This window comes from Antedon bifida, chromosome 11 (assembly GCF_963402885.1).
Source record: "Antedon bifida chromosome 11, ecAntBifi1.1, whole genome shotgun sequence".
NCBI classification, from domain to species: Eukaryota; Metazoa; Echinodermata; class Crinoidea; order Comatulida; family Antedonidae; genus Antedon; species Antedon bifida.
The window spans coordinates 760,313-771,952 of record NC_136236.1 but is presented as its reverse complement, the minus strand read 5'-3'; the positions used below and the strand labels follow the sequence as shown (position 1 = coordinate 771,952).

Sequence of the window (11,640 nt, the reverse complement as noted above, 5' to 3'; positions counted from 1 at the left end):
TTAATTCCATTGAGGTCCGAACACGAGAAACAAATTTCACAGATAAATAATAAACATGTTTAAACCCCGGGACTACCCATAATATCTTTTTCATATTTCTTTAAGCCTGGTTTCCATAAATCGCTACACCGTCGCTACAGCGTTTCCATTAAAATCGCTACACGCGCAGATGTCGCCGACGCAATCGGGAAGGCTCCCCGATTCATCGCAGTCAAATCGGCAAAGTTCAACCATGTATGCCCATTGTACCTACACTTAAAAGTATTTTCTGTCAGTCCAACATATGTTTCAACTTTGTTAGTGTCATTTCTTGTGACAGTGGCCTGGTATACTACACCACTTGTTAAGCATTTCCCATCTAAAGGGCATGAATCAAATACAAATATATAAACTGAAAGATGCACAAATTATGATAAATAACATAACAAACGTTTCATAACTAAACAACTTTTTTATTAAACATGCAATATATTTTGTAATAGATGACATGAAAAAAATATGCAGAAAATAATGTAAATATATATGAGATTCTGTAATTGTTGTTTATGTAACATATTGAATGAATAAAGGTGGTAGTTAACCATAAAAGATAAAAAAAAAAGTTCAACCATGTTCAACTTTGCCGATTTTGTCGGCAATTAATCGTATACGCGTACCAAAGAATATTTAGCGCTCGCGTACTAGATCCCCGATAAATTCTAGCGTTTCCATAGAATCGCTACGCTCTGTCTTGTAGCGATTTTATTCTCTCTCTGTGCGAGACGGCGTTTACTCTGCTTGTTGTACCGTTTTATTCTCTCTGTGTGAGACGGCGTTACTCTGCTTGTTGTACCGTTGTTGGTCATCTTTGGCGGCGGTTTAGGGTATTGTCTTTTCCATACCAAATCAAACAGTTCTTTCTTACTCATTACCAACAGATTGCAATCTTGAGACGCTCCTTGTCTGAGCACTTGCTTAATTCGATTCCAAATATCATTAACCGTACTAAATTGTTTCTGAATGCATTCGTTAAAAACCTGATGTCGCAAACTTCTGAAAAATGCTAAATCACTTTGAAAATCGCCGCCATATTGTGAAATTTTTCTCCATAATGTTTCATTGAAATGTTTATACAGTAAAACATCGAGGTGATTCCACGCTTTTATTTTGGTTGCTAAAGATTCTGATATTTTTGTATTATGTGGTCGTCTGTTTTTTGAAATATATAGGATATCATCCCACGACCAACAGAATTGCCTGCGCATGATCACCAACGACTCATCGATATATTCGGTCAGTAGCACCATATCTAACTCTCTATCTAGCGTGTCGATATAACTTAATGTTTTCGTTTTATTTAAGTGAAAGTTGTGATCCAATCCAAGATCGAACATTTGATTGTTTTTAGCGTAATACCAGCGCAATCCCATCACCCCTTCCCATTGGACATGTCTTAATCTTTCGTGGTATATTTCAGGTTGTTTTAAGAATTCAAACACTTCTTGTTGTGACGTTTTTGGTATTTCTTTATCTATTTCATTATCATTGGTATCTACTTTATCAAATACATCTCGAAAGTGAAAATGTGAAAACGCTGATTCGAACTGAGTGACAGGGTTGCGTAATATCGTTATGTATTTAGTTCTAGGTTTCATGAACGAATCCATGGCTTTACGGTTGTATCTTACATGTACACCAATCAGATTATATTTAAAATTGACGTAATCATCTTTGGAGATTCCAATCGGCGGAAGAAAAGAGTACCTAGGGCTTCTCTCGTTCAACCTAAAGTAGACGAGATGCCCATTCCACGAACTGTTCTTGTTGAACACGAATGATAAATTATTATGAAATCCGAATCTATTTATTAAGTGTCCTAATGTTGTGCTTCCAGTTTTGTGTGTCTTTATAAACGCTACGTTTAATACTTTGTTTCTACAACTGTTCACGTCACCGTAATCTCTCCAAAATGGTGAAACGGATGACGTATTGAAGTAGAGTTCATCTTCTATATTTCTGTGAAAGTAAAAATTTAGTAAAATGTTATGTCGTTCAGAATGGTATTTGTTTGTTATGTGTTGCTCATTCATCAAATACAATAATACAAATGCATACAAATGACAGGATGAGAGCCTATAAGCTCTAAAGATTGTTAGTCTATTTGTCGGTAGATCAGTCACCCTGTCGGTCTGTCTGTCTGTTGGACAGCCATTGTACTTCAATATAATTATTAGTATCTTACTTGTTAGGCCTATGGCTTTCTTTTACATGAGGCTTGTTGCCCGCAAAGAAGTTATCCATCACCGTCGTCACCATTGCAATTAAACATAACCCAACTATCAAGTTTATACATATCTGTTAAAAAAAGTGTTTCATGTGTTCCCTAATTAGGGGGTATTTAAAGGATGGGTGTCCCTTAATAGGGGTGGCTGTCCCCTAATTAGGAGTATTCAAAGGAAGGGTGTCCCATTAATAGGGATGTTCTAAAGGAGGAGTTCTACTGTATGTGAAGTTATCGTAAATTACGATTAAAGAAAATTAGGTTAGGCGCGCGCGCGGAGTATCGGACGCCCTCTGCAACGTAACTTACCTTGAACTTCTTTATTCTCATCGTGAAAATTGCTTATGCGTCTGTGTAGGCCTAAAAACCAAAGCTGGACGTCAAATACGTGGCCGTTTGTGTTACTTGTACCAGGTATTAACAATCAATAACAGTCAATCACGCAACGGCTGGTTTCAGGCCGAATAAGTATGACTTTTCAGTTTTTGTTTAATTATCGATTCCATTTGTTTTGGGTTAATTATGAGGAATGAGATTAATATTTCCATTTATTAAACCATTGACGGACACAACGCAAGAACGAGGTAACACGAGGACTTTGGCCAATCACGATGACGCGCGATGTTGTCGCTTGTGATTGGTCAACTCACTTGTGTTGCGTGTACGCCCTTACGTTGTGTGTACGCCCTTACGTTGCGTCTAAGTGGGAACTAATCGTTAGGCTAGCATGCACACGTACAAATAAACCACTCCGAATTTTTGTTCGGATAACGTAAACATTTGAGCTTTGATAAATTGTTTTTATTTAAATGAAAAACATTTCATAATACAGGTCAATTACTGTGGAAGATATAGCATTTATTTACAAACTATTAAACTCTTATTTTCGTAATTTTCTATACTGTATTATTTTATTTTATTTCTTTAGGCTTTTTTTTTACAAATTTAGTATAAAGTTCTATCTGTGCATTGTACTTGTATAGACCTATACAGTTATTTTTTGCACGATTTTTGGACGTTCAATTGTCTGTGGACAGCCCTATGCCAACTACAGTGCACACTTTTTTTCTATAACTCAAATTAATACTATGTTGAACCTAGGAATCCCTGGGTCAGCAAGTTCTCAAAATAGTGGTGGGATGTCATGTAGAGTATATTTCCCATCGTTCGTTGCGTGTCATGTACGCCGACCCCCCCCCCCCCCCCCCTTACTGTATCAAGGGTCTTTCACATCTGTTCCGGCACGGAATCCAATCTAACGTCAATGTTTCGTTTTCACGCGGCTACGCGCATATCGATTGGTGCCGGAACACTGTGTGAAAGGCCCTTAAGTCATGCTAAACACAATGTTTGTATTTGTTTGTACGCCAATAATAATAATACTGAAGTGTTTAAGTCTTGTTCTTTGCACACGTCAGCATGCACCATCAGCAGGGAAACCGTTTACCGTCATCATGATTACTTTACAGTAGGCCTATTGCGTAATAGCATCGATCCCATAATGCGTCCGTCTCCTAACCTACTCATACAGCCGTTACTGGTGCGTCTTCATCTTCTGTCGGTACCGGTAGTCTTCTGCTTACAGATTTACTTTTCCAACGTGTTACAAGCTTTGATACAATGAGCATCGCTACTACAATTACGTAATTTCCGGCCGCAAAGAAGAAAGAGAGTGTGTAGGTCCCCGAGCTATCGTATATTGCACCTATAAAGAGAGAAAATAAAGGGTGGGTGGAATTACATCAACATTATTTGACGAATAAACAACACAGTGGGTAAGTATCCACATAGGAGTTGTAATTATTGTAAACATTACGTTTATTTTCTTTTAAAATTAAATTTTAATTTCAGTGCCAGTTCGGATGATCCGTCACACGTCAATTGCTTACGTCCTAAAGCTCTGGCTACACTATAAAATGTTGTGACAAAAAAATGTGATGTGCCCATATGAACATGATGTGATATCACTACCATATTTGGGCACATCACTGTCATATTTGTAGTGTAGGAACTAAGTTTAACTTCCAAATACTTAATTATTTAGGAAACAATACGGACAATCACAGCTTATGATGAATTAAAGGGATGTGACATATTTATTTAAGCATTGTCTCTGATTAATTAAGTACATCCTTTAAACTTGACGTTGATGGGTAACTGACTGATGTTAACGCTTCGTTTACTATGTAGGAGTCACAACAAATCAAATTATTTTTGGATCGTCACTTGCATTATAAAATGTTGACAAACCCAAACTGTAGTACCTCTGTGAGTGTAACTGTATTAATTGAATATGATAGGCTTAGGTCGTATAGACCTACTTATCGACGACAGTTGAACCAGGTATTGTTCACACAATATAGTGGTTTGTAATGATACGCATACAACAACTTAGACGCAATGACGTAGGCCCAATGACGTAGGCGCAATTAAGTTGACCAATCACAATTCGGATCGCTTCGTGATGATTGATCAAGTTTGCAGTAGTGCGCTTCATGAGCGTGGTTCCCACTAGAGACGCAACGCAAGGACGTACGCGCAACGCAAGCGAGTTGATCAATGACAAGCCACTGTTCGAATAATCCATCGCTTGTAATTGGTCAAATCACTTACGTTGCATTACGGAGTTGCGTTGCTAGTGGCAACCAAGCTTTACGACGTGCTTACGTAAACCAAGCTTTAAGCTTACCTGCAATGTAGCCTCCAAAAATAGCCGTTACTCCAGACGGTACAATGCAGATCCCATAAGCGTGATCAAATTTTTCTTTTGGAACAATCAGCCGAGCGATGGAAGGAATTTGAGGGACATACATCCCGCAAAATAGTCCAGTCATTGATGCAACAAACAACATAGCTGGAAAAGTCTGACACAAGCCAAACAAACTCATGCAAATAGACACGACAAATAAACTAAGTATGAAAAGGTTCGTCTCTGATATCAGTTTGAAATATAATGGTATTGCGTTCGTTAGTCGGCCGAGTAAATTTCCGACGCCGAAGACACCGAATATTACAGCCGATTCAAAGTCGGTAACACCTCGGTATTTGACGCTTGCTATCATGTGTACGATGAATCCCGAGGAGCCGACGCAGATGAAACAGAGCGCCACGGATAGTACTAACAGGTTGGGATATTCTTTGAAAACTAATAGACTTCGGAACATCGGAACCAGACATCTAAACTTCTTTGGTGGTAACGGTTGCTTAGCAACTTTTTGTTCTTTTTTGTCGTCATTATTTTCGGGTTTACAACCATTCTCATTGCATGATGCTTCTCCGTTGGTATCATCGTCTGCTACCGTTGCCATTGACATCGGAGTGCGCGCATCATCGCAATCATTCTCTGCGTCGTCACATTTCTCCTTGTCCTCATCGTCATGTTTCTGTGGCAACGCGTCAAATTGCTCCATATACGGGTTGAATGACCTGCGGAATATTAGCACTGAAATGACGACAGAATGTAGAGATATCGCGCCTATGATACGTATAGCAGCCTTCCAACCAAACCAGTAATCAAACAGGGAGCAGAGAAGCGGGATGACCAGCATACCCAGACCAAGCGCTGAGAACAGAACACCGTTACCGATATTGTTTGATTTCTTTAAGTTCATACCGACGAAAAATACCATGGTCTGAAATGTTATACACACACCGCCACCTGGAAATATAAAAGAAAAATAATAACAATGTATGGCTTTTCACGCAAAAAAAGGATGTTTTAATTGGAGTTTGTTACGTAGAGAATTAATTCCGTTGTCTCTAGCTGCCGTTGAAACAGACAAGTTGAATCAAATTGGTTGTTTGGGGCTACACCTATGTTATAGAACAATAATGGAATTGTCTTCGGGTTTTTTAGTTTTTTATTGTAGTGGTTTACACCACTTTTTATCATAGTATTTCGACATCGTCATCATTGTTCGTTCCATAATATATCTTTTTGCATACCGTACATACGTTACACTTTTTTATTTTATAGTGTCCATGTTTGTCTAAATATTATTGCTTGTAATCTTGTAATTTTCTTATGATATTGAAATTGATTTTGAAAAAATAAATTAATGCCTATAATAATTTGTGACGTAACTAACCCGTTAACAAAGAATGTGTAAAAAATATCTGCCACACTTCGGTGACGTAGGAACTTAGAATGAGACCGACGGAACATGACGTGGCTCCCGCCAGGATCGTCAACCGATATCCGAATCGTCTGTTCATAATCGTCGCGACTGGCGCTGGAAAAACAAAAATAACATTCATTAATATTGATTACAAAAACTGGAAACTTTCTTATTGAGATATCATTAAGCGTGGTTCCCACTAGCAACGCATGGACGTAGTCGCAACGCAAGCGAGTAGACCAATCACACGCGACTGTTCGAATAATCGCTTGTGATTACGTTGCGTCCTAGTGGGAACCACGCTTACATAAAAACCAACAGCCATAAGAGATTTAATTTGAATCTGTAGACTGTTGGGAGGAACAAAGTTTAAAATAATAAATTTAAAAAAAATCACCTAGATCCGATACAGAATCATTTAAATCCCTTTGTTTAAAACTGACAGTTGTTGTTGACAAGTTAATAGAATTTTGACCACTGGTATATTAGCATTGAAATGAATGACCTCTTTAACAACATCCGATGAGTACGTACTTAATAATAAAAACAGACCTACTTATTTTGATTAAATTTGAAAAGTTTAAGAACCTCACGAAACATAATTGGTGGCACATGTATAGACAATAATAACATGACTCTTCTTTGTGGATATTGTTGGTTCTATGTAATTACTATGAAATGTTGACATGAAATGTTATGGTCATATCGTTACGGTGTATTCATGTCAACCGGACGCATCAAAACATATCACTCACCAGCAATTATTATACTTTATTGGAACAAACCAAATTCTTTTGTTTTTGTGGGTTTTTGGTTTTTTTTTTGCACGTAACAAATTGTTTCAATGTGAACCCGAATTACTGGATTTAGACTTTAATGTGTAACATCCCTGAATAAGTAATTTTTTTTCCATTGAAGTAATTTGTATTCATTTTTTTGTTGTAATAGGCCTATGTTAATGTGTTTTAAGCCTCAGTATTATATTACTATCATACAACAGCGAACAATGTAGTTGGTTCCAAGGTCCACTCTCTGTGTTGTTTAGATAAGCTCCCAATTACTTATTAAACACAGGTTATTGATTTTAAAAACCTCCTATGAATACATCATTGGAACTCATTAAACTTATTTTAGATCATTTACAGAATATCAATAATAAAGCGAGGCTACCTATTATGAGTGTTTCTTCGCTTGTTTTCCACTAGAGACGCAACGCAACGAAAGCAAGTAACCAAACCAATCACAAGGGATTGTTCGAATAATCCATTGTTTGTCAAATCACTTACGTTGAGTTACGTATTTGCGTTGCGTCTCTAGTGGAGGAAGGCCCATACATTGAAGCTTGGTTCCTCCTGAGACGCAACGCAAGGATGTAAACGCAACGTAAAGCTTGGTTCCCACTAGAACGTAACGCAAGGACGTAAACGCAACGCAAGCGTTTTAACCAATGACAAGCGAAGTTATAGACAGTTAGCAATCACAAGCGAATAAGCCATCGCTTGTGATTGGTCAATTCACTTGCGTTGCGTTACGTCCTTGTGTTGCGTCGCTAGTGGGAACCACGCTTAAGTGATTTGGCCTATTCGCTTGTAATTGGTCAACTCACTTGCGTTGCGTCTACCTACCTCCTGCGTTGCGTCGCTAGTGGACTAATGCTGTATGCAAATTGAGGAGTAAAACGCTTATGAACTTTTTATGAACATATTATAGACTTCGGATGGGACGTAAAGCCGTTGGTTCCATGTAGATAGTGCACGTTAGAATTTGGCACACTATTCGAAAAGAGTAAGGGGGTGTGCTGCTGGCTCCATAGAGGACCTAATCCGAATGTCCTCACCAGGAGGTCGATATCTTTACTCACCAATGATGTTTGTGAAACCGATACAAAGGCTGTTAGCGGTACCTATGAGACCAGATCCAACTTGAAACTGTTCTTTAAACTGGATAAGAAAGAAACTGAAGCAGGGCAGAGCACAGCCTATTGATAGTAGCGCTATTATATGCATGCCCGCAAGCACGCATACCTTTCTAAACATCTCTCCCATTATACTGATGGTGGAAACGCACAAATTAAAAGAGTACTGTTAGTTAGTAGACCTATAAGAAAAAAAAGGTTATTACATTATATTTTAGGACAACTTTTACGTAAGGTTTCGCAACTTCGTACTTTTCATAATAATTGCTCAAATGGCATATGTTGCAAAAGGTATTTTTACACGATAGACTAGTCCAGATTTGAGAAAAATGAAATGCTGTAGGCATTTCGTGTTAAAAGCAAAAAAACATGTGTTTTAGGGTAATTTCGGGGTGCTGAATTCAAATCTGCTGTTTACCCGGCTCAATTTTTAGATCTTCACCCTTAAAATGTGAAAAACAAAATGGCCGCCATTTCAGACTTATTTTGGCTTTTAACTTGACTTCTAAGTGACGTAGCAAGTTAAAAATGGTGTCTATACCTATGTTTGTGATATGAAGATAATGACATTTAATTAATTAGAAACAATAAAAATGACGAAACCTGTGAGAATGAGAGAAAGCCCTAACTGAGATTCGAACCCGGAACCTTCAGCTTGATATGCAGATGTTCTAACCATTAGACCACTGGGGCTTTCATTGTATTGTTCCAATTCGATTGGACAGACTCTCGGTGGGGTATGGCTGAATGTATCTGTACATAGCTGTGCCTACTGTATACTGGTGGATATATATATATTGCTGCTACTAAATTTGTCGAGTATTTTACGTATCTCCTCCGAAACCGCTGAATGGTACGTGCTCACATTTGGCACACTTATGTTTCTTTTATCATTGTTGAATGTTTTGATATTAGCCTAATTGTTAAAACGACCTTCACAACTAAAATATTTCTTTGGAATAACATTTATTTTAAATGGAACGCTACAAAAATAATCCTCTTCTTCATTAGAGCATGAATACCTAATAACCAGACAAGAACGCATCTTTATTACGTTTTACTATCAATCCATTTTCATATCACGCAATCCATTTTTCAACAATATAGTAGTATAATAATAACATTTTGATTGAATAGTGAGGGATTAGTTACAGTTTAACTTTGAATAAACCATTGGTAATTTACTGAAAATCCAAAATGGACTTGTGTTATAATACAAACAACATTATTCAATCAAAGAAACGAGTAATTCGTTAAGCTTGGTTCGCACTAGGACGCAACGTAAGAAACCCGCCGCAACGCAAGTGAATTGACCAATCAAAAGCTTAAACTGGATGAGGACGCATCCAACGCAAGAACGCACACATAACGCCGCCGCGCGCCGAACGGATCATCCTAACTGTCACATGATTGGCCGAATTACTTACGTTGTGCGCGGGTTTTTAGTTCGTCGTGCATGCGTCATGACATCACGTGTGTGTACGTGACATGGGACGACGAGACTTTCAATTGTTACGTACCAGAAAAAAAGGTCCCTAGTATTACATGTACTATTAGGAGGACCGACCATTAGGGCAGATAATTGAACATACGATGTAGGCCGCCTACGTTAAGTGGCCATACAGAATCAATAGGGGTCAATTCATCGATATTTTTTTCGATACTGTGCTCATTCATGTGATGATGCAATGACCACTGGCTATCGATTGGTCTCAATGTCCGATAAACAGCAACAAAATTGGCGCGAGCACATAATACACTGTATTAATAGGGCCTACACACACATATGATTATGAAGATTTATACAAGAGGAAATTAAGCTCTGTTATAATACTAAGAGATTATAAAAGAGATTTTAAATAATCCGTTATAAATACTATATAAACCCTTTGAATTGTACTACAGGCCTACTAAATAGTCTTATAGTATTAGCCTATGTTATTGTATATTATGTCGCCCGCTAAATGTGTCGATCAGCTGATCAAACTACTAGAGTATCACATTATCCATAAGCTGGTAATGTCATACTGATTACATAAGCCTAGATACGTTATTAGTAGTAGATAATACTCTATCATAACCTACCTCTATTCGTGCCTCGCATTCAAATCAACCTTCTTTCTCCGATCCATCGAAAATTATGGCACAAATTTGTAAAAAACCTTTGTTAAGGAAGCCAACATTCTATAGACACAACGTAGGTATACACTCTTGGTGCTTATTGTCTCGATTAGGGGTCAAAGTTCAATTGCCTGCCAATGAATTGCTTGCTATAATACATAACATATTGTATTGCTTGTTTCGCAATCCGATCATGCAATACAATTAATTGTTATTCATGGAGCGTTTTACTTATTGTCTGGTGCAGAACAGCAGGACAGTGATAAATATTCCACCATGACCCCGTGTATATACGCATTTAGGTAGCAGATGTCATAATGCATATCATCAAATTTGCATAGGCCTATATAGGGCCTACCTATTATTTAGAAAGTACTGTACTAAGAGAGTCAAGTGGTATTAACATGGCGTACATTTCACGATACAAAAATAGAAATGGTGAACTTTTTCAGGTGAAAATATTGATTATTAACACAATTGTAAATTGTTTAAACAAGTTTTGTGTTTCCAGAAACATAACATTTTGCATTGGTTTGGATCAAAATCACAAGCGACAGTTCGGATAAGGCGTCGCTTGTGATTGGTCAAATCTTTCGATACGACTTGCGTTGCGTCCTGGCAACAAGCTATAGCAGCACGCTCACAGCAGCCAGAGAGCTAACCGCCTGGCAACAAGCTATAGCAGCACGCTCACAGCAGCCAGAGAGCTAACCGCCGGACAACAAGCTATAGCAGCACGTTCACAGCAGCCAGAGAGCTAACCGCCTGCAACAAGCTATAGCAGCACGCTCACAGCAGCCAGAGAGCTAACCGCCGGACAACAACACAAACATATATTAGGCCCTTATACTAAACCAAGTAAAAAAGTAAATTTCGAAATAGATTTTTTAATTATTCGCTTATCATTAATGACATTATTGAAATCGATAGGCCATCAATCTGCATGGTTCATTTTGAGGTCGAAGAAAGAAAACATCAATCATAACTAATAATATAGGCCATAGGCCTGGCCTAGGTACCTAGGCTAGGCCTAGTAGTAGTAGTAGTAGTAGTAGTAGTAGTAGTAGTAGTAGTAGTAGTAGTAGTAGTAGTAGTATTAAACTATTATGAGATCGCGGAAACGACTAGGCCTAGTCTAGGCCTAAACAGTATTTTTATAAAAATAATACTTCTATGTATGTAGGCCTACCTTGCTAAAAAGAACATCACCAGGCAATTAAACGTAT

The 11,640-nt window shown here is 38.0% G+C and overlaps 2 protein-coding genes across 4 annotated transcripts; both read right to left on the bottom strand.

Moving 5' to 3' along the window:
* Positions 1-604: 604 nt before the first annotated feature.
* Positions 605-2,590, bottom strand: LOC144856160 (galactose-3-O-sulfotransferase 2-like). Its single transcript, XM_078714118.1, has 3 exons — positions 2,570-2,590; positions 2,222-2,334; positions 605-1,995 (listed from the first exon to the last, which is right to left on the bottom strand). Exons 1-3 carry the CDS (start codon positions 2,588-2,590, stop codon positions 699-701), a joined length of 1,431 nt encoding a protein of 476 aa, XP_078570244.1. The 3' UTR covers positions 605-698.
* Positions 2,591-3,460: 870 nt separating this feature from the next.
* Positions 3,461-10,539, bottom strand: LOC144855729 (monocarboxylate transporter 12-like). 3 transcript variants are annotated; one of them, XM_078713649.1, is made up of 5 exons: positions 10,379-10,539; positions 8,240-8,427; positions 6,349-6,492; positions 4,950-5,918; positions 3,461-3,965 (listed from the first exon to the last, which is right to left on the bottom strand). In XM_078713649.1, the coding sequence occupies exons 2-5, from the start codon at positions 8,421-8,423 to the stop codon at positions 3,784-3,786; spliced, it is 1,479 nt and encodes a 492-aa protein (XP_078569775.1). In that variant the 5' UTR covers positions 8,424-8,427; positions 10,379-10,539; the 3' UTR covers positions 3,461-3,783. The 3 variants fall into 3 exon arrangements, with proteins under 3 accessions (XP_078569775.1, XP_078569774.1, XP_078569776.1); XM_078713648.1 differs by having other exon boundaries at positions 3,462-3,965; positions 8,240-8,475; XM_078713650.1 differs by lacking the exons at positions 8,240-8,427; positions 10,379-10,539 and adding an exon at positions 6,776-7,198 and having other exon boundaries at positions 3,462-3,965.
* Between the last annotated feature and the right edge of the window lie 1,101 nt (positions 10,540-11,640).